Below are 24,325 nucleotides of genomic sequence, written 5' to 3'. Positions count from 1 at the left end.
GCAACATCAGCCGCTAAATTTAGTCACTTGTCTTTGTGGTATGACCATTTTTTTAAAATGGCGGAAAAGTGTCTTTTTTCCACTTGGCCAATACTTAACAAAATACGATGGTACACTTCGTCAATGAGGAACATCCTATCTACACTCAGTGCATACATTTCGACTTTGGAGTTAGCAGTGCATTATGTCATAGATAAAAGCAAATCAGATATCTGGCAGAGGGCGCTGTTCCCTGCAGCAATGTAGATGTCACCCTGGTGCGTAGAATCATTTTGCGATGAGTGAAAGCGGGAAACTTTCACTGTGAGTGTGAGTTGTATTACGTTCAAAAACGTCGGTGATCACTTCTCTTCCTTTAAGCTTCGAAGCAAGAGAAAAAAAAACAAGATAAGACTTAAATGTCGACAAAAAGACGTCGATGTCAAAGGAAATGACTAAAATGATGGAGGCCGAGAACAATAAAGCGATATTATATTATTATACAGGTTCGGAGAGCGTCAACTAGGTTGAATAGTTAAGAAGATAAGCCGCAAAATGTGACACAGAAGTACTAGAAGATTCCTCAATGACAAATTTACGAGAAGAACAACAACCTCATGATGCATTCGCAGTGTTCCGATAAAAAGCGACGCATTGCCGGAATAGTCTATCCCTACAGTTGCGAGTGTAGTGATACATACAGGCCGCCGCCGCGGCCGGTATGTATCACTACACTCGCAACTGTGTCTATCCCGGCCAGAGAAAACTGACAGAATCATACGAAACTGGTGAAATGACTGTAGCGAAATCAAGATAATGTGTTTATGGAATGACAAAATGAGTTGATTGGTTAGACTAATACTAATACTAATACTTTATTGCTCAACAACACACTCAAGGAGTGTGGTAAGGCAAAAATTACAAAACTCAGCAAACACTGGATGAAGCTGCTGCTGGGGGAGGAACTAAAGTACAAGAAATAAATTTAGCAAGAGGTAGTTTATCTTTGTGAGTAAAGATATACATGAACTTTTCTCTGTCATTCAAATCAAGAAAGCCTGGATTATACAAACTTGTGGATGAAAATAGACCATCTCGATACGTTCTGTATTTTGGACATTCTATAACAAAATGAAATTCATCCTCAACTAAAGACTTACAAAACTTGCAGAATCTTTCATTTGCAGGAACTTTTGGAATTGACCTTCTACCCAGTTCTATTTGTAGGTTGTGATCCGAAATTCTTAGTTTTGTCAGCCACCTCCTATAGGTAAAAGATCTTATATCTAGCAAGTAACTTTCAAATTCAAATTTTGTCTTAAAAAGTCTGTAAGTTCGGAGTTATTCCTCTGCATTCCACACTTCCTTTTATCATTATGAATGTTTTTCAGCCATGTTTGTTCATAAGTTTCACATAAACTATCATATACATTATTAACTGTGGAATTAATATTGCAAACACAAGACCATATATCGCTCCCACTGTGAGAGTTCAATATGCTTTGTATATAATTATACCAATCTGAATTCAACCTGGATGTATAAGCAGATCTCAATAAGATGTCATCTGATAAAACCAATCGATGCCAGTATTTGAGCATGTGTTTTATCACCATAAAGTAAATTGGATATCTACCCAGCTCTCCAACAACACCATCAGACGGTGCATGTTTAGAGACTCCTAGGATAAATCTATAATAAGATATACTAACATCATTGAGAAAGTTACACTTGTCATTAATTTCATGTCCCCATATTTCACAGCCATATGTGATAATAGGAACAATTAAACTATCAAAGAGTGATAATGCAACTTTTACAGAAAGTGAACCATTTTGAAGGCCCTTACGAAGGCTGAAAAGAGCTTTCATTGCCTTCAATTTAAGATTGTGAAAATTACCTTTGAATTTACCATTTGGAGTAATGACAAAACCAAGGTAACAGTACTCTTTCACTAAGTCAAGAGTCACTCCATTGTAAGTGAGTGTAACTCCTTTTACAAGATGATTACTTTTGTTGAACACAATAACTTTTGTTTTCTTTATGTTAATAGATAATTTCCATTCACGACAAAAACTATGAAGTTTATCTAAGCAGCTTTGTAAGCCTGTTTCAGATCCTGAAATCAATAAAAGATCATCAGCATACATTAGACAATTGAAAAGGAGTTTACCAAGTTTGATAGGACAGTCCTGACTGGAACCAAATGTACTGGGAAGATCATTTATAAAAATATTGAACAAAGTTGGACTTAAATTACACCCTTGCTTAACTCCTAAATTGGAGTCAAATTCTTCAGTAAAGCAATTGTTACTTTTCACACAATACTTAATGTTGTTGTACATGGACTTAATTAAGCAATAAAAATTACCATTAATGCCATATTTCTGTAATTTCCAAAGTAAACCTGTACGCCAAACCCTGTCAAATGCTTTCTGAAAATCTACAAAACAACAATAAAGGTACCTACGACTGGGACTATAGCTTGACTGAGAAAATTTCGCATAGACATGCTGATCAATAGCTGAACGCAAAACTAAAAGATTATCTGCAGTTCTCCTCTTTGCTCTGAAACCAGACTGAAATGGCGACAGAATACCATTGCTATTAAGAAAGTTTATAAGCCTATTATTCAATACAGAGGTAAACAGTTTAGAGCAAACCGAAGAACTTATGTGTCATGTTCGCATTACACAGACGAATACTTGACGATTAAAGGCTTTGTTCATGATCAACGGTAAAGAACTTGGAATCATTCGCAGGTTGAATGGCGGTATCTTTGAAATCCCTAAATAAATGAAAGGAAGTGATATAACCAGTAGGTTGCTCTCGAGTGATCATATACATGGTCTATCTGCTAAGGGATGGACCATTAGACCTTGGGAGGGGGGGTGGTCACAATGAAATTGTGAAAATTTTTTTTTTACTATTGTAAATTTCTGAATTTTTTTTTTTCCAATTGAGATTAGCTGTGCAAATTTTTTTTTTCAGAGTAAATTTTCAGATTTATAATTTTTTTTTAGTTCGTCGCTGTCTGAAGATAAAGAGGGCAAAGATGTGGTGCCAAGCACCACAAGCGGCCACGCAAGCGGTCACGGGGGGGGGGGGGGAGGTCAGGAGAGGGGTGTCCCCCTGCTGCTGTTGGAGCTTTTGAAGAATAGAGATTAAAATGGTGTTATTTGGTGGCACTTGGGGAGTATTTTTGCGGGGGGTGGTCAGGAGGGGGTGTCCCCCTCCTGCCTTTGGAGCTTTGAAGAATAGAGATTAAAATGGTGTTATTTGGTGGCACATGGGAAGTATTTTTGCGGGGGGTGGTGGGGAGGGGTGTCCCCCCTCCTGCCTTTGGAGCTTTTGAAGAATAGAGATTAAAATGGTGTTATTTGGTGGCACTTGGGGAGTATTTTTGCGGGGGGTGGTCAGGAGGGGGTGTCCCCCTCCTGCCTTTGGAGCTTTTGAAGAATAGAGATTAAATGGTGTTATTTGGTGGCACTTGGGGAGTATTTGCGGGGGGTGGTCAGGAGGGGGTGTCCCCCTCCTGCCTTTGGAGCTTTTGAAAAATAGAGATTAAAATGGTGTTATTTGGTGGCACTTGGGGAGTATTTTTGCGGGGGGAGGTCAGGAGGGGGTGTCCCCCTCCTGCCTTGGAGCTTTTGAAAAATAGAGATTAAAATGGTGTTATTTGGTGGCACTTGGGGAGTATTTTTGCGGGGGGGGAGGTCAGGAGGGGGTGTCCCCCTCCTGCCTTTGGAGCTTTTGAAAAATAGAGATTAAAATGGTGTTATTTGGTGGCACTTGGGGAGTATTTTTGCCGGGGGTGGTCAGGAGGGGGTGTCCCCCTCCTGCTTTTGGAGCTTTTGAAAAATAGAGATAAAAATGGTGTTATTTGGTGGCACTTTGGGAGCATTTTTTTCGGATTACACATCTTCCTCTGAAACATGGTCTTCTTGCTCCTCAGTAGCTTCCTATAGTTTTGAAAATTGACTATTTTGGTTTCCTGGCTTTCCTTTCTACTGCGTGGTGAAATGCCTACATTCACCCCACCAAACATCATGCATATCTCATGATTTACAATTGATTTGACAAGCTGAGAAGCTAAAATAAGCTAAATAATATAGTTAAATTTGCATATTTGTGTTTTTAGAGCAATTGTTGCCCTTTTTTGATCAAAACATCTATTTCTCTGTAGCAGCATGCCAAATTGATTGGATGTGTATAGATGTGTTGAAATTTCAATATTTGTCTTTTAGGGCAATTTATGCCATTCATGGTAAAAAAATCTGTATTCTCTGGAAGGGCTTGTCCAATTTCTTTGAAATTTGCTACACAAAAACGATTATTCATGCAGATTTATTCAGTATTTGCTATCGAGAAACTTTCAAAGTTCGACCCTTTTGTGTTTTTGTTGGGATTTGTTGGATAGATGGCATTCTACGTAGTGTATTGTTGAATGTTAAAACGTGTTGCTGTTGTTTTTTTGAGGCTGTTTTTTGAGAAAAAAGAATTGAAAATGCCTTTTTAAAAGCAAAATAATACATAATGACTTGATATGTTGTTTTATCATTATTGACGTGTTTCTACTTGTTCACCCATTCTTGCATTCATCATTGCAATAAAATGCTGTGAAAAAAATGAAACTGATGTGGCCTGCATCTGTTTACCTTGATCTTAAAAGGCAAATACAACTTTCTGTCTTGACAACCATATCATAGTTTCAATGTTTTACCTACTGTACCTGCTTGGTTTGTACGCAGGAAACAAGTAGAAAACAGGCTCTATAATTTCATAATTTTCAAGTGATCAGAATACAAAAGTCCTGAAAAGATAAGATAATCACAACTTCCAGTATAAGGGATACAGTCACTCTAAATGTATAAATTAAAATTAAAAATGTGCTTGGAGGCAGAAATTTTTGTCGGTAAAATCTAAAAAAAATTCAAAATTTTAAAGACTTTTGCAGATTTTTTTTTTACGCCTTTGTCTTCTTATTTATTTTTTTTTTATTTTGCAAATTAGTTTGAAGATTTTTTTTTCCTAACTTTCTGCTCTGAAAATTTTTTTTTTCTGTTTTTGACCACCCCCCCTCCCAAGATCTAATGGTCCGTCCCTAAATGTCCAAACGACGCCTTTCTCGTTTATTGTCCTGGTTTTTAATCATTTTAAATCCAAGTTATTATGCATGAAACAATAAACAAGCCTATCCATCTGCTTCCGCTATGCTCTTTCACGTTATTGAAAATGAAACACATTTAAGTATTGTCATAAAATAATCAGAGCACTGTGACAGTCATTGAATGAAACGTAATTGTTTGTCATGAAAGAGTTTAAAAGGGTATACACCCCTGAGGACCGACTGTTATAATTAACAGTGATTGGTTCTGAAAAAAACGTTACCTATTAAATTTTGACCAGTATTAAATATCGAAGACCAGTACAGGGTTACTTATCATTGAGGTAGGTCGGTCGGATGTATGTAAATGCAGAGCTGTTAAATGATATTCCAGCACAAGAAGGTGCATTTTTAATATGACTGAGTACACGATGAATAGTTTAGGGTAAATGGGTCTAGTGGTTTGTTATTAATCAACGCAAATAGGACAACATATCCGGGGCTGTGCATAGGCCTATATGGCAAGTTTCGGGGCCTTACTATCGGATTCGTACATGCATTCTATGGTACTTACTCAGCTAGTAAATAAATCAGCTAGCACTACACCAAATGCCCATTTCATCATAGTAAAACAAACTAATTCCAAACGAACCCTGCTTAATTCGACATCATCATTCTGTTCTATGAGTTGAAACTAGTCAGAAATAACTTTGGATGATAACAGTATCGAGGCTATACCAAGCAAACGCCAAAAATTAAATCACCACGTTCTATAAGTTGCAGCTTGACAGAAATACTTTTTGGATTATAACAGTGTTAGGCTACGGCAGGAAAATACCACAAGGGTTTGTCTGATGCAGTTTGTTATGGATCGTATATAAGTCTGGCTAAAGTCAATATGGTACTGGAGAAAATCAGCCGATGTAGTCAGTTTTTCAATTTTCTGTTTATTTTTTATCTCTAGCATCGACAGATGAAAGAACATATGTAAACTGATTATTTGTCTGGCAGCCATACTAAACTCAATAACAGACACACAATGACTGATAAAATGCTCGATTTCAGACTTAAAACTGAGAACGAAACGGAGTTCGGTCGTGAAGATATGGTATCACCAAACCCACACCCAACACTGTGTATTTTGTTCAAAAATCACTTTTTCGCAAATATTCAATTTTTAATTACTTTGTTAACCCTAGATTAAAGGTATACTATCACCTGTTCCAATTTTGCCACAGTTACCATGAAAGAGAAAGTCTAACCAATCATAGATTTTAAGCGGGTGGCCGCTTTTTAAAAAAGCGCCCTCACATGGGCATTTTGAATACCAAGGAACGCCCCTTTGACCATATATGGGCATATTTAGATTACAAGTGACTGTATACCTTTAAAATATTGGTTGGGTTCATCTTTTAGCTTGTCAAGCAGTTGTAAGTTGTGTGATAAGAAGTGTTAATTTATGCAAATGTATGCAAATCACCCGATTTCCTGGCTTGTTTTTCCTCCCAACGTCAAAATTTCTAAAGAATTTAACTCCACTCTGGCTGGGTCAAATTTTTTGAAATTTTCACATTATGTTCTTTAAATGCTATATAACATAACGATTATTTTGTTTGGCAATAAAGTTCTTGCATTTTGGATAAGGGGCACTTTAATTTTGCTTACGATTTTAATCACTTTTTTGAGTGTCAGTCTTTCAACCCTTGCCATTTTTAGAATGAGGATAGATAATGCAAAATATAAGTCGTTTTTTTCTACATATACTCCTTCTTTCAAGTGAAATATTTCACCTCAAAAATAGTGTCAAATTTTTGACTGAAATTAATTTTTATCATTAATACCAAAATTGAGGGTTTTTACCCAAAATATACACCCACTTCATCTTTCGAGTAAACTACTGCTACAATACTGAACTTTAGAGTCTCTGCTTTTTGAAAATATATAGTCCGAGGGGGTTTTCTTGTCATCTTTTATGACAAATATTGCTTTGAAAAAACTGTTGGCAACATGCTGCTCCACCTTAACATGGTGAAAAGGGAAGTTAGTCAGTCGCTACCTGTTGTTTTTTCTGACAAAAAAAGACTCATTAAACTCCATTATAATGAATACTTTATTTTGTTTTATTTCATGTCAGCAGGGTTTATTGTAACAGAGTTGGCAATATATGGAAATTACAAAAATGTATAAATTAACTGCTAAATGGAATTGTGTTGCAAAGCGTAAGTACCACACTTGATAACACGTTTGTCACAACTATGAAACCCTGGTACTATGAACAATACAATCAGTACATGAACTGTTCTCTAGGACCTATCTCTGTACTAGATTATGCATCTGTCATGAGACAGTAACTTGAGAAATTTGTGACTCTGCAAAGAAATTATTCTTATACTGTAAAAGTATTTACCTGTTATCTTTTAAAAAATTTTGTCACAAAAAGGCCAAGATTTAAAGTCTGGTGAAAATAACTGCAAGGATTGTGCAAATTTGACATTCTAGTCATGAGGCTAATTGCTGAGACTTTTGAGAGTTGTGGTACTTGCAGAATGCAGAAAAAAATTATGATCTAATTTTTCATTCTGAAAATCAGAAAAACTTAGATGTGACCTGGCACAGGAATATGTGACAGTCTTTATCAAATATCTACATGCATACTTGAGCAATTTTACCGTCTGCATGGAGAGGATGTAATGCTTTCCTTGATTGGTTTCAAGGGTGGTAAATCTCATGATCCATATGTTACAAAAGCACTGATTGGTTGACAATCGATATTTCTTATTTTGCTGATTGGGCAACATCAGTGTGATTTACACAATAGCATTCAGCTGGAACACACTAATGTCCTTCCAGGTGATTCAATTTGTTTTTAATTTAGAAAAAAGCAAACCAAAATATATGAACCAAACAATTTCAAATATGTGTGGTCATGAGTATAATTAAAAAAAATAGTCCTGGGGAAAATTAACTTTAAAGACGTTTCACAATGTATCTACAGAAATATATTGAAAAACCTATCAACTATATGATTAAAAGAGTGTACGTGTTGTCCGAAAATACAGTCTCTTTCACCTGGACAAAAATTCACCAGCCAATGCAGAGAGAGCAGTCTATTGCAATCGACCATTTAAATTGCTACCCTCTGTAATTTACATACACAATTCTCAGAGGCGGCCTATCAAATTGACAGGAATTATCTACTGACATAGTTTGTGCGACCAATTAAGGAAGATGCTATTTACAATTTGCATATGAAAGAAATATCAACTATGAAAATACCACGTTCGTAGCATAATTATATCAAGAAAGAAAATGCAAACAGAAAATTGTGAGTACAAATATACATTTTATAAGAGCCAACAATGCTACTTTCCTTAAAACTGTGCATTATTTTATCGTAAGCTTTGCACACTAACTTGTCAAAAGACAACGACAACTGTATACATGCATGTAAGCACTTTTCATAATTTTGTCTTGAAATTGCATCTAAATCACAGACTCAGCATAATGTAACTGACCATTATCATACGGATATTGACTTCTAGCAAAGTTCACCCTTTCAATACTCACAACCTCCAACCTAAGGTTCAAAGGTCAAAGTGCACCCAAGCACTCTTGAACTTTGTCACTTAAAAGACAAAACATAACTGTGCTACTGTATTAAACAAAGGTTTGATTGTGACAAAGAAAACTGGCAGTTGTGAGAAACAAAAAGGAAACAGTGAAAAAAACTAGTAAGAAAAAGGAAAGAATTACAAGAAAATGAATAGTCAAGAAAATAATTGTAAATTTGTTCATTTTTCACTGCACATGAAAGTCGATACTTCAAAATTATTTATACACACAATGATTTTTCTGGTAACTTATTTATAAAATATTTTGAGGGAAACGCATTTAACAAAACTCAAGAATACATATTCTGGACTTGTAAGAAAATATCTTGAAATTTCCAGGATAGATTTTATCAAAACGATATTCATGTAATTTGCTATCTTTAGAACCGATGTATTTGATCAATTGCACGAATTGACATATACTCAGAATGCTGCAATACTTTTAATCTGACAGTCAGCTGATCTTTTGTCAACTGCATCATGGGTAAATTACCCTCACACACAAATCTACAGGTTATTTTCACAGTTTCTATCCAGACAATTTCCACAGCAATAATCACCATGAAAAAAAAAAAGATCATCAAGATCTTAGGTTCAGCTTTTTAATACACCTATTATCCACTACTGTCCCCTCTCTCTGTGACAACTTTGGAATAATCCTATTATAATCTAGGCTGGGATGGCTCACTACTGGCAAAACGGGGAAATACTCAGTGTTGCTACAAATAAAGAATACGCGATATGATTAATCAACTTCAGCGCTTCACACTCGCCTATCAGTGAAATTAGTTCTTTTGATATACAATACCAAAGCAGTGTTTTCAATCTCTATACATAATCTAAACAGTTATGGATAGGCTTGGTAAACACTGCAAATCTGTTTACTGATTTTCATTTCATAGACTCTTTTCATTGTGACAGCAGACTGGCCAAGTTGGGCGTCTGTAGACCAGACATGGATGCATCAACAAATTCATGTCCTATCCATCCACTCTTTCCCTGTTTTTCACTGATCATTTTACATCTAACTTTCCCCTGACAGCTGGCATAAATTTATTCTGACTTCACCCACTCACTGATAATGCTTGACCTCTACAGGGATAAATGGGGTGAAAGGTTAAAGTTGACATATTATAGTTCAAAGTACAAGGATTTCTCTGCAGTTACAACTATGGTTGAGACTACTTTTGTCTGGTTTTATGAGACCACCCTTGTCTGAGTTTTGAGAATTCTCATTATTTTTGTTGCAGTATTGTGAATATTGTTTATGGAAGCACACTTTTACATACAAAACACAACTCAAAAGGCATAACAGGCGTGTGTTCAATCTAAGTTGGTGAAAATTTGTAAGTGAACAGACCGTCTGACGACAGTGGCAGTACTTCCTGCAGCCATTGGTGCCTATGGCCTGTAGAAGTTTCAACTGCTTCAATACATCTGCAAATCAAAGATCTTCGGTCTACATTACCGGTGCCATGGTCCCTCCATAAAGGACACTGCCGGTGCATACAAAGTTAACTCAATCATTCGCACCATTCAGTTACCATCCACTCCATCTTTGTTGTACTTCTGAGTCATGTTACAATAATCATAATGTGGTTTTTTTCCCCAAAAGCATTAACGAAGTAAAAAAGAACAGCTTGATAGAATTATTGGTTTCACTACATTTGCTATATACATGTTACAGTAAATCATCACAGGACATCAAATATATTTTCCAGAAAAATTAGTACAAATGAAGTGTAAAACCTCTTCACATTAATCACTGATTTGGCAAGATTGATGTCTTTAACTTTCAATAATGAAAAAGCAATAAAGAAGTTTGAGAACATATCCACATGAATATTGACTGTCAGGCCATGCTATGTGTATACGATAGCAAACAACAATTATTCATCTTTTTGTCACATTTTTCCTGTCATCTTTCACAATCACAGATCTGAGCATGAAATAACATACAAAACATTTCACAAATGAAATGAGTCTTTCGATATAGACATGTACATCATATGCTAAATATGTTGATATACACATTATAAAGGTTTGGTTAAGCCATGCATAGCTTGGTTGAGTCTATACTCCGTATGGCTTCTATTAGAGCGCCCTCTATCAGCACACATCAAAGGCCATGCTGATTCTTTTGTTTCGTTTCTCTGAGTTCTTTATATAGTATGCAGCTTACAGACTAGAAAATATGACCCTGTTATGATGATGATGTACAAAAGTCTACTTGGAAGACCAGGACTTTATGCTTGTGGTCAAGTTTCGTAAGCTATTCTTGTCTTTATTGTAGTTCCCTTTATAGGTAGGTCTTGGTGTAATGATGTTCCCTACATTGCATTGTGTTGATTGTTCATGTTATTCTCAACCAGAATTTATTTTGACATAGCTGTTACTTGGCATTTGGTCTGTATGCCACATGATCGTACAAACATTCATGTGGTACATGAATGTTTGGGGAACATGATAAACACATGATGATGGTACATAATACGGGAGATTCACAGAAAATGATACCACATTGTAAAACGTCATGTGGAACACAACCCATGAGTAACATACAAAGTGTACACTTTCCTGTGGCACATTACCTATCAATGAAATGACTTAACATGTGCAACTTCACTGGACAGCATGACTTGTGTCTGCTCACCAATACCAAGAGTATCATGGTGTGTGTGTGTGTGTGTGTGTGCGTGCGTGTTTTACCTGGTACCCATTCACAGCATCACATACTTCATGATGTTGCCAAAATATCTTAACCGTTTCATGTGGTACAGTTCAGGAAACATTTGATGTACTACCTCTCAGTTTGGCACTATTAGATCAACATTTCATGTTGACATAGTCAATGTAATCTCTCTGATGGCAAATAAACGCTGAACTACTATCACTGTATCAACCAAATTTGTTTGTACCACAGAGTAAGTCTTCGAATACTACACTGACAATGCATATTCTAAGAGCCTAGCATACTTCACCATTGTTATTGTTTTGCAGTTACAACTGTACAGTCCATCCCACGGTCAAACCATACATTAATATAATGTAAACCAATAGTTTCAAAACTGTAAAACTGGGAAAAGATAAGTCCTAAACAAGGAGAAGCTTACACAAAATGAATTGGTTTGAGCTGCTAGCCTGTATTTTGTTTTGAATCAATGTGTCTGAGTCTGACAGACACATAATGAAAGACCAGCCCAAGTTCAGTGGTTTGTTATTGTGAAATGTGCCGACTCTGTGAAACTACCATCTATGACAATCTGGTGACTGATTATGTCATGACAGCATTCAGTTGGGCAGCTCCTGCATATGAGGTCAAAGAATGAGAGGTCACACTTTATGATGACCCCTATCACAGGATCACCATACATGGAAAAGGATTGAATAGGCACAAAGCTAAAAAATACCAATTTTAATTGTTCAGCTTCTACACCATTGTGATGTCATCCACAGTTCAGAAAAACAGAATGCAAAACCAGATGAGCTTTATAAATACAGCGATGGCTCGATCTACAGTCAGTATTGTCTAAAACTTGTCTATTCCGAGATATAGTACATGATCTACAGTGCTCTAAAATGAATATCTAGCTATTTTTTACGATGAGGGAATTTCTAAATATGATGTGGGTACATATCCTTCTTCATTGCCGCCTCGCCTGGCTTTCGTCCATCCATCCCCACTGTCCCGCTCTATGACATCAAGCATTTCACCAGCTCTCATTCCTATTGAACCCTCACTTGTAGCTGAAATAAGAATAATTTTTTTTTGTAATCTTTGGAAAAACTTGTGCATGTCTGTTTTCTGAACTTAAGTTTATAGGAATATTGACAAAACGTACCACAAAAAACATAAATAAAATCTCCATTCAAGAAAATATTCTCCGTCCAACAGTCAAGGTAGAATGAGTTTAATGATGTGAATAAAATAAGAATGACACAAAGGAAAATGATTGTAAGATTTAGGTAGGCCAATAGTATGCAGTGTGGCATGGATGGAAACATACCTTGGAAATCGTACAGTGCCTTGCACCTGAATAAAACTTTTTCAAGTCCACTCTGCTGTGTGGGTTCTTCATCTTCACTGTCACTGAATTCATCTGGTGGATAGCCAGATCCTGTGGTGTTGAGACTGGTGTCACCTATACCCGTGTCTGGACTGCAATCAGAAATTAGTGGACAAAGTTGCAAAGTTACACACATCTACTCATATAGTTGTAAATTTTTTGTTTATCAGGTTAGTAATATGACACAGTAGACGTGTAAATATATTCATCCACTATAACCAAACTATGCTACAAATAACATTGGACACTGTTTGTATAACTCTCGATTACTTTGTATGTTTGTGAGTGTGTGTGTATGTGTGTGTGTGTGTGTGTGTGTGTAAGGTAATGGGTAATACATACTGGTGCAAGTTGGAACAGAATGTCTATTCTTTATGTGGTTAGAACTTTACCTGGTTGGTGCTGTGCTTGCAGCTTGTGAAGACATAGAGGAACGTTGCGATGCCGCCGTTGAGGGCGATGTTACCGAGCTAACAGGCGATGTGGCATATGTGTTTTCATCGTCCAGCACCTTGGACTTGCGTCTATTACTACTTTTTGGGGTGCCTGTCGGAGTGGAGTTATGACCCTCCAGGTCTGCCATGTAACCCTATGAGGGGGAAAGCAATAAGCTGTCTTAGAATAGCATTCAACATTGCAATCCTTTCCTCATAATTCTAACATCAGTGGACTTCTGTTAATATTATTTCTTGATCAACTGAATGGTTTCATAGGCATTTGTTTCTTTGCATTACTTTTTGAACCTGTCAGTTTCATCATATTCGTTCAAGATCTTTCTAAAATTTCAACTCCTTCATTCATTCATTTATTGAAATAAATTTTCCCCTGAAAATACACTTTCCTATTAAGGTAGTGTCATTAGCATTTTTACCAATGACCACAGGATGGTGTGAGTATGATATCTACTTTAATTGGTATTTTGGGTTGAATTCTCACCATAACCCCTAGCATTACAGAACAATGAAGGCTGACTATTAAAATTCAATATAATCACAACAATGAACGAATGACTTAAGTCATCACAAGGTCAATTAAAATACACTTGCTCTCATAAGCTCACTGAAATGACCTATTTTACTACATGACGAAGTGACATTTTCATTTGTCGGGAAAATGAACGAGTTAACCAACATGGAAGGATGATTGTTGTTTACATTCCTCCAATGATGAAAGTGGTTTGCTTACACTACAGAGTTGTGATGAATGACATTTTACTAGCATTTAACAAAATGATGACTTTAGGTAGGCTTCACAATGACATTTATCTGACAAATATTCATTATGCTACTATTCAATTTGCCGACACTTTAGTGTGTATAGTTAGCACTAGGTATTTATTGAAACAGTGAACAAATGATACCCATGAGTATGAGTATTCCAATTATGATGTGTACACAGACACTTCAGTGGCACCCATTGATGTCAAATGACACAGTTCATTCACACACTGTCGCTGATGAAACCATTCCATACAAGTACATTAAGTATGTCTTAAATGACTATTGACCCTTTGAGCGCAAAAGTCAATTTTTGTCGACTGTATAGAATATGACCAAGATAATATTTTTCAGATCCAGACAATTTTTTCTTAAATCTTTTCAAAAATTTTGTTTAAAAACTGTAGCCAATGAAGAGTAATGTCAATTTGGTCAAAAATTACCCAAAAATTACAGAAAATTTCTAAAAATTGGTTGAACGTTGCACTAGAACTTTGGTGGGAAAAATTACAGCGCTCAAAGGGTTAACGCCAACTGAACCAGCAATGTGTTTATGTATGTCACACAACCATTCAATTTGTAAAAAATATGTACACCATGCCGTGTCATTTTAGCTTGTAAAAGTCTACAGGCAATGTTTGTCTTCACAGATTTGAACCAAACTACTCTACATTGCACTACCCATATTATAAGTACATGCCATTCACCACTGGACCAAACTTAAAAATTCTTTATCCCCTTGGTAAGCTTGGTGTATTCAGTTGACAACCGTTATAAAAGTATTATTTCTTGGTGTGGAATTTTCATTTGAGTGACGACAATGCAGTGGTGCTGGTTGTATTATGTTAGTTGTGTTGTCTGAGATTTTCCCTGCAGCATTGCATGCTCATAGGCTTACACTGTCGTAACATAATTCACACGATGAATTTCACGGGTTTACACAATATTTTATCAACCTCATTTGACATTTGTGTAAAATTTGTATCAAGTAATGGTGTCCTATCACACTGCAACAAATAATGCGAGAACCAACGCCAAGAAAGTTGTCAACCAAGATAAAAGTTCACGGAAGTTGACTGACAGGCATGACTGGCTAAAACTTTCTATACTGTCTTAGCTTAACATAATACACCTTTCAAGAGTGTGTCATTTGGTATTGAACATCTTATCGTTGTGACAGAATGTCAGCTTTGACACATCCCTGTTTCACTGCCTGTCAGTTTGCTTTGTTGTTTGTAATGCTTGGACACAGTTTAACACAGCAACCGCAGAAAACGTCAATCCAATTAAATTGAATTCAATTCAATGATTTGCTAAGCAAAAAAAAATTTCACTCGGATAAGCCTTATATAATCTACATACCAGAGCAAATTTCCACATTAGGAAATGTGGGCAAGCATAGAAATCAACATTATGCAAGCAAGCAAATACATATGATATGAGCGCGGGGAAAATTTCTGATCATTTTGAGGTGAGGTAAGCAAATGCACTGAAAAAGCATGTAATGCTTCAATGGTTAATATGTTAGTTTTTAGCTCCTTATTTTTAACAAAATAAGTTGCTTAGCCGAGCCCATTACTGAAAGCACAGACCAGAATCCACTCTTAGGATGCAATCTGTGTGGTTACTTACAGAATGGCTATTTGTCCGTTTTATCATTTTAGAATCCATTGAAGTTAAATATCGCTAATGAAAACAAAACATTGACAGAGAAAATCAGCAAATCAGAAAGGAAAACAATGCCAGCCCCATTTTTTCCTTATCAGAAAATAAATAAAAGGTTTTTCAATTTAAATTTTTGCATTCTTTTTCGTTCTGCATGGTTGAAAGTTTCATATGTATAAATTTCTGAACATCAACAAACATTTGTGGTAAAGGCTGGCAGAACGAACAGGAAAATGAGAGAAAGCATACTGGTGTGAACTGATGAGGTGTCAAAATTTACATGGCAACACAAAACACTGCTAGGCACAACACAGTCTGAAATGGTGAAAAAGAAAGACCAAATAAGGAGTCACAGTATGCAAATATGGATAGCGGTTCTACCAATGAATATAGACACAGAGAAAGTGATTTACATATGAATATGGACAAAGTGATTGCAAAGTAATGGCAGCAGCATTTATAGATTACGACAATGTTATCTTTTGCCAAACAGGAAATAGATAACAGAGAGTCCTAGCAAAAGAAAAGATTAAATTCATTATTTTATTTTGACAGTTTTCACTCAAGTTTCGAAGAGGCACTTCAGGTAAACATGATTCTTTCTATTAAAATGATATGTGGTTGTCAAAACTTGGAACGTATTACAAACAAAACTTATAAAACATTGGTTTGTAAATGATACTGTACATATCATTTGCATTAAAAGAGTGTTACAGATTCAATATCGACAGTGTGGTTTTGTACTGGTGGATCACTGAAAACGTCCCTGTATTTTTTGTTATGCAAAGACTTCAAAATAATGGCAAAGTTGCTTATAGCCTCAGCCAGAATTTTACGCCTACAAGACAGCTCATGCCTTAACACTATAGATATGGAGCCAAGTTCACATACTTTGACAGCGCAAAACTTTGGTTTTACCTGAGTTATATTCTTAAAGTACACATCATGATTATCCATCAGCACCCTACAGAATATTTGACCACTTCATATTTTATTGCTCATTGTTTTCGATAATCTTCAATACACAACAACCAAGTACACAATCATTTGCATCAGAGAAATGGACAAATTTCCAAATCTTTTTGCAAAAAAGAGGAACTTCAAATATTATTTTAGTGATGGTTTTCTGATCACCTAAGCCTTTTTAACCTCAGACTTGGAAGATCCCCATTAGTTTCCCATTGTGGGTGGATCTACATACTGGAAAATGAGGATGAAAGGGCTAAACATGGCAATTCTTTGGTCCACGCATATTGTCCTACTTGTCGTTTATGTTCAACAAACAAACGCTCTGCTGACTAACCTCATATTTCTGCAATTCCGTCCTTAGAAAATCCAGCTCTTTGCCATTCTTGGCAAGCTGGTCATCGATGCTGTTTGGATCACCCATAGCTGGGTTCTTGGTGTAAACGTCCTTCATCTTGTTCATGGCCTCCCTGGAAGAAAATCGAATGTGCTGTTATGAGTACTGGTGGTATGTAGGTAGAAACGGAAAGCTCCTCCTATGCTCTCACAACCTGAACTTGTCTACCAGTATGCTCCATTTGGGACAGTAATCCTCAACCCCTCATTATAAAACTGCTGCTTTTGGACGGTACTATTTGTGTATAAGGAAGAATGTGCCTTTGGGGCAGATATTTGGACTCTAAAACTTTTCCAATTCTTCTCTGATCTACGGAGACTCATTTTGAAGCCTTTTAAGCAGAGAAAAAATTTCCACCATTTTGAATTTCAAATATCGGTAAATCTGTAGTAATGTTTCTCCTGTACTGCCTCAATCCTTGTCCCCCTGTGAAAGTCCTGTCCTGTTGTTCAGAGATACAGCTCATAGTCAACCTGACCTTTTGCAAAGATCATCCATTTTTTCAACAAGAAATTCTGAATGAAACTGGTGAGCTCCGATGTTTTTTGCCCTGCAGCATGATCAACTGCCCTGAATGCTAGAATTTTGTAAAATGAGGTATAATGTTCACAACTAACCTGGCCTTCATTTGTTGGTTGACTTTGTCAGTATACTCATCAATTTTTTGTTGTAGTTTCTTCTTTCGTTGAGTTGGTGGAAGGTCACTGAAGTCTTCTTTGTTTTCATCGGGCTATGTAACAAGCAACGGGTGAATAACTTATTTACACAAAGGGCCACTTGGGACAATAATGACCTGTCACAAATATCATTAATGACTGGCAAGTGGAATCACCAATGACATGCTTACTGCCTTGTCACATGATATCATTTTGACCTAGACATCACAGACATGACATCATGGGTCAATAATGATGACCTGTGACCAGTTATTATTGCCCTGCTGTGAGATTTCTTGATGGTCTCATATAGAAGTCACTGATGACTTCTGAATCAAAGACAAGCTGAAGTTCAGACAGTAACAGCATGGAATCCAAGCAGTCTTACCTAATGTTTTAAATCTTTGAAATTTATTGTGAGTTTTATCATTTGGTATTATCAACTTCTCCCGTGACAGGGCAAAGCAACTAGATATTGAGATTTGTTTTAAAACTGAGACAGTGCATTCATCTTTTGATACTACATTTGTACAGTGTTCAGAAGTGAATCACTTTGCACGGCACATATCTGAAAGAGTTATTCTCTGAATTTACATTGATCATTCTTAGGGAACTCTGGAACTAGGTTGGCATTTGTGACAATGTTCTCTAAATTACTTTTCTGGACCACATCTCCAGTATTTCATTGGTCAGCACTCTCTGTCAGCTTGGGTATGTACAAAGAATACGCTTCATAATCAGTACCTTGACACCTATACATGTGTGCCGAGGGATTTGATATCAGGAAAGGAAAAACACAAATTTCATTTGTGATCATTTTTGAAATCAATTTTCAAGGTATACACCGCTGGATTCCAGTGCAATGTCTTCAGACCTTCATCCCTTCATTACCAACCTTTGGTACAAACCAACTCATTTCACAGTTGTTGTTGGGCTTGAAACACTTACTATGAGGGGTGGAAGGGTTAGAGGATACAACACTATGGAATTCTACTGTCAGTACAATAAACCATTACCTTATACACGCACTTGATTTCATTTGAACCAACGTCAAAGAAAAACAATTCATTCCAATAAACAACCCCAACAGCTACCTTGCACTTTTAACGCAGGAACACTGTAAAACCACTCTCTTGCACTATATGACTACGTGGGATGGGTGAAATCAGGTATATCTCACGCACAATTTGCCTCAAGAGTGTGTTGCAGTGTGTTTTACTATATCCTTGATATAGATGTCCTTCTGTCAATCAGACATGTCACCGTGGTTACATGCAATACTACCAGTTATCTATGTTAACTTTACTGATTAGACAACTTATCTTTGTCACTATGGAAACACGACAACATGCATATTGATCCTTAATGGACAGCCCCTACAGACACTGTTGGTCGCATACTAAAAAGCTCCATCAGCTGTTTGTTATGAAACAGGCATGACTGGCCTCACGCTGAGCCATATTAAGAATCAACATTCTCCTAAGGGGTATGATGTTATTCATTTACTATAATAGGAACCCATAGACAAGCATGGTTGCGATGCAAGCTAGCGATTATTTTCATGAGTCTGGGATTCACAATAGGGTTAGATTCATTACAGTAAAGATTTGTTTGTTTGTTGTTTTTATTTTTTTTACATGTGTTTTTGTTTTCAGCTGAGAACTTACCCTGCACCAACACTGTCTGCATGACTGGGAGGATGATCGATAGGACACGTCGGAAGAAAAGCAGAATGTGGAATGAAGTGGGTGAACCAAAATGTGTTGATAGAGTGGTAAGAATATGGTGTCTGTTACAGGCTAGCCTTGTTATATGCATTATGTGTATTACTGTATCCTCCCCTTTTCCATATCATTGGTACAATCCATAAAGCAATTCTTGGGAAAATTCCTAACCCCCACCCCCACCACAAATTTTGGTTAAACCTGGTTGTTTTCTGTCATAAAGTTGGACTTTTACAGAAAACAGAAGAGCTGGAGCTTAGAACCCTTTGAGTGCTGCAAATTTTCCAACCAAAATTTAAATGCAACATTTTACAGATTTGTATGAATTTTTCTGTAATTTTTTGATAAGTTTTGACTAAATGGACATCACATCTCATTGGCTGCAGTTTTTTATCAAAATTTTGGCAAATATCTGAAAAATATTGACAGGAGTATATTTTGTAACAGCAACAAAAATTGACTTTGGTGCTCAAAGGGTTAAAGAAATACTGCTTATGAATGTCTTTCCTGGTAAAATGTATTTACTTTTTCATTTAACTATATGCAATGCATGTTTAAAGTAAGAGATTTTGCATAAATTTCTGTGCTTAAGCTGTAATGGATATATGCAATGTCTTGAAATGTTTTGTCTTTTAAATTCAGTATCTGTAACAGTGTATAGACAAAGACTACATTTTGAAAGAGGACATGATTAATACAAATTATATCTGATATTCTTGAGAGCAAGTACACTCATAAACAACAGCCAGGCAACTGACAATTATTTGCACCAATCATAGGACTTTAATGTCACTAATTCAAAGGCCAGTGAAAGTAATGGACAACACAAAAATATAGGAGGGCTACAGAGAGATGGTGATAGTATATTGAATTACACCTTCTGAGAAACTCATTTTTGGGACACTATATTCAACCAGAATTGCTTCATCTCTGATGAAGTATCAGAGACTTAAACACAAAAGATTGTACCATTATGCATGGAAATAGAGGGGTGGAAAAGAGTTGTACAGCTGAGTATAAAGGCAAATATCTTACTTGTATAATTAGACTGTGGAATTGCTGCGAAGGAGTATTTTGGTATATTTTTTAAGTCCAGTATAGCAAGCCATATCGAAGGAAAAGAGATATAACATGAAAGAAAATAGGATAAGCACTGGGAACAGAATCTGTTGATATGCAAAGTGTGGAACTGTTGCTGTGATGACATATGCACAGTGACACTATGGCAACCGTTGTTAGGCACTGGCACACATGCAAAATACATGTAGATTTCTGTAGTTTTTTTATCAGCCAACATTGCATGTCATTAGTTGTCAGTTTTGTACATTTCTGAGCCATAATCTCATGTTCAATAGCTTGTGTGTTTTGTCTGTTTGCGGAAAAATGTAAAGTTTGTGGATGAGGCTGAATCATGAATTTTGGGTGACCATTTTTTGGCAATGCGTGAGTTCCTTTGGGCAGCAGACTCCCTGCAGGATGAATTTAGCTAAGCATGCGAGAGCATTAGTAGATATCATGTTCAGAACTAGAATATTACATGTGAATGTCTGCAGTGGTCTGTCAGAGCTGAGTATGCCTGCAAGTCCACACAACGGGATGTGGGTCAATAAGATTTGCCAAATTGTTCAGCATCCAATGGGATTAAGTTTACTGGAAAATGAGACGTTGAAATCACTCGAATAAATTTTATCATGCTAGAAGCATCCCGCTGAACATCATATCATTTTGATAAATGTGTTGCTTGTTCATGAAGTGCAAATTACATTGATGGTAATGATTCATGGAATTAAACGTAAACAAAACTACATGTGTATAATGGAAATTTACCCATGACAATTTTACTCTCAGTGACCTACATCCTTTGTCCCGATGTATCAGTTACAATAATGGTGAGTGCCCTCTATGGTGACAATAAAAGACCAACTGCATATATGACATTTAATTTCCATGAACTTTTCACATGAAATTTCTCATTTACAAATTCTGGATGTGACTTATTATAAGTGTGCTTGGAGATTACGGGATGATCAGGAAAGGGTTTGACATCGAAAATAACACTTGTGTTTGTTTTCCCTAATGTAAAATATTGGTGAAAATTTCTGAACTTGCTATGAACGTCAAAGGTATATCCTTCAATAGGAAAAAAATTACACAGATTTCTCAATCAAATTAAAAATCCTTTGAAAATGTTTGAAGGGTATCTTTATCATACCAAAAAAACTCCAGTGTCAACTTACCTTATGAAACATTCCAATCAATCCTTTACGTTTTTTCTCTTTTCTTCTGCCGGTTCCAGAGAGAGTTCCCCTATACCCTGCTGGCGTACCACTACCACCACTACCTGTAGACGTATTGTCATCGTCCTTCTTGCCAAGGTCTTCAAATTCATAATCGCCCGGTGGATTTAGGCCAGACTTGTACCTTTCAATGACTGACTTGGAATCCTGGATTGAAAAGAGTCAATTTGAACGGTGAGTTGGTTGGTTGGTTACCACGGTAAGTTGTATGGTAACTGGTTTGATTTCACAAAATTATACTTCCTGCATGATGAAAGTGTAGTCGACAAACGCTTGTCTTGATTTCAGTTTAAAACTCCTCATTAAGGTACTGCGCGCCTCAAAAGTGAAAGACTTGAACTTTCTTTGATGAAACTTTCAACCATTCTCTTACCAAATCCAAGATATAAACCAGGGATTAAAGTGCATACTTTGGTACTACAGAAACAAATTACCTGACATTTACTGATATTTGAAATTCAAAATGGCCACCATTCCTGCTTTAATTGCAGAGGGAAAAACAAAATTTCAGATTTTAGAAAAAATGCAGTGAAAATTTTTCCTTCTCCAAGATCTTCACAATAAGCCCCCACAAGTGGATGATCAGAAAAGAATTGTAAATGAGTCCAAATATCGCAGTTGTTCTGAATGACATTTGGCTACATCCTCATCATGTCAGAAATCAGAGCATGGCTTAAGGTGCCTTATAGTTAATAAACACAAACACTCAACAATGTGGACATTTGTTCATTTAAGAAAAAGTCTTGACACATAAAGGGTTAGGATGGGGGGGAAGAGAGAGAGAGAGAGAGAGAGAGAGAGAGAGAGAGAGAGAGAGAGAGAGAGAGAGTCTTGACTGATAAAGGGTTAGGATGGGGAAATCAGAGAGAGAGAGAGAGAGAGAGAGAGAGAGAGAGAGAGAGAGAGTCTTGACTGATCAATTGATCTATACAACAATCGATCAATCAATCAACCAATATCTATGTCTGTCTGAGTGTCTCCATGTGTTTCAGATTATTTGACAGACATACAACCATCTGTCTGAGATCTGCCAACTTACCTCCACATGATTTACTGAGTTGCCTGCTGCTGTCATACCATCTAGACATTTACCGATGATTGGAATGACTTTCCGATGAGCATCGGCAAACCTTCTGTAAAATTCAGCTAGAGTGTCTATCCTATGTTCATCCATGTCTTGAAGTTGCTGAAATCACAATCATAGGAGGAAATCAAGTCTTTGGCAATTTCAGAACCAATGGCAACTTTGCTTCAGATTCTGAATGAAACAAGTTCTTACCTGTATGACATTTTATAGTTTCATCAAAGCGTTTTATTCGCCCACGACAAATTTTACAACAAACACAGACATCAATTTGCACAAACCAATCAGGCATCCCTTGTAGCTTGAGCATGGTTCTATGACTTCTATGAAATGATGGCTATGTATACTTGAAAACTAACTCCATATTGCAGACATTTATAATACGTACAATATCTCATTTCAGCATCACGCTAGAAATTTTGATTTCCAGTTTGCAGTTTGTTGAATGAAAGGCCATTGACAACAAGAACACAGACGGTGTATCTATCACAATTGACATGCACTTTACTAAAACTTTGCAGAATCTCAGAAATGGGTTCCTTGAAGTAAAATTTGCAGAAATGCAGTGTATCTGACAAAACTACTTATCAAAAGTTCATTTGCTTGAATCTCCAGTATATTTACCAATTACTACTCTTTGTGTCCTCATTTGAACTCTAAGAAAAAGTAACTGATACAGTTTGACATTCCAAGTTTATCTTGAACATCTACACTGCCCCTTCACTGTATCGTGAGCAAAGTTTTCAAATGGTTTTGAAATGTAGTAAAGGTAGTATATTTTGAAGATGTTAGCTTACCTTAAATACTTGTGGCATATTTGTAGAATAGTGATTTCTTTGATGTGTGTTTGTGTTGTCTAGTTGTAAAATATATTCATTTTTACAGTCTTCACAATACTGAATTTTTGTGTTCATGTTGGCACGCGCCTGGAAAAAAAAAAAGTTTTCACCAAATTTAAGTGGGCTTGTCCACTGCTGTTTACTGAATAGCACGTATAAAGATATTAGCTTCTGTAGTTTGCTAAATTCTGCACTGCATGTGAAAATTATATCATTTTTTGTGTGAGAATTCAATAACAGCAGTTTCAAGATAGTTCAAAAATAAATACTTTTCCGTCTGAATCAGGCATTGTCTACAAACAATGTTCTTGGTCACAGCAAACAAAAAATAAATGAAACGCAGGAAATTCGTAGTAAGGCATTACCTTGTCCACTTGCACCCTAGGTAGATTCATATCAGCATCGGCTTCTGAGTACTTTTGTTTGGCATGTTCCGATGCTTTGTATGAACTCTCATAGTTCTTCTTAGTCTGTGACAGAACAACAGTAGCACCCATACTTATATGAATTCTTTGATATGACACTCTTTTCACACCAAACAATCAATCATCATGAGACACATTGTTGCCATCAGTTTTTAAAGATACTGTTGTCCTCTTCAACATTTCAAAATGCAGTCACAATAGTTTTTCTTCAAAATGCCAATTGACTGTCATGCCTGTGTTTAAATTTTTCACACTCTACATTTGGATAAACGAGATAGGTGAGCAAACGTT

General features: G+C 36.4%; 1 protein-coding gene across 6 annotated transcripts in view; it reads right to left on the bottom strand.

The window, feature by feature from the left end:
* Window positions 1–7,182: 7,182 nt before the first annotated feature.
* Window positions 7,183–24,325, bottom strand: part of LOC139152467 (cdc42-interacting protein 4 homolog) — a 44,031-nt gene continuing 26,888 nt past the window's right edge. Inside the window, exons 5-15 of one of the 6 annotated variants that reach the window (XM_070725589.1) lie at window positions 23,975–24,079; window positions 23,568–23,696; window positions 22,726–22,872; window positions 21,627–21,833; window positions 20,425–20,448; window positions 17,627–17,739; window positions 16,950–17,082; window positions 15,614–15,667; window positions 13,157–13,353; window positions 12,705–12,856; window positions 7,183–12,444 (exon numbers count right to left, since the gene is read on the bottom strand). In XM_070725589.1, the coding sequence (XP_070581690.1) occupies window positions 12,296–12,444; window positions 12,705–12,856; window positions 13,157–13,353; window positions 15,614–15,667; window positions 16,950–17,082; window positions 17,627–17,739; window positions 20,425–20,448; window positions 21,627–21,833; window positions 22,726–22,872; window positions 23,568–23,696; window positions 23,975–24,079 (1,410 nt within the window). In that variant the 3' untranslated portion in view covers window positions 7,183–12,295. Of the gene's footprint in view, window positions 12,445–12,704; window positions 12,857–13,156; window positions 13,354–15,613; window positions 15,668–16,949; window positions 17,083–17,626; window positions 17,740–19,332; window positions 19,357–20,424; window positions 20,449–21,626; window positions 21,834–22,725; window positions 22,873–23,567; window positions 23,697–23,974; window positions 24,080–24,325 lie in introns of all 6 variants that reach the window. The other 5 variants (XM_070725590.1, XM_070725592.1, XM_070725593.1 and 2 more) reach the window with 5 other exon arrangements.

The sequence above is a fragment of the Ptychodera flava genome, chromosome 16, assembly GCF_041260155.1.
Source record: "Ptychodera flava strain L36383 chromosome 16, AS_Pfla_20210202, whole genome shotgun sequence".
In the NCBI taxonomy this organism is placed as follows: domain Eukaryota; kingdom Metazoa; phylum Hemichordata; class Enteropneusta; family Ptychoderidae; genus Ptychodera; species Ptychodera flava.
Note: the sequence above shows the minus strand (reverse complement) of the source record. Positions and strands in the feature narration are given on the sequence as shown.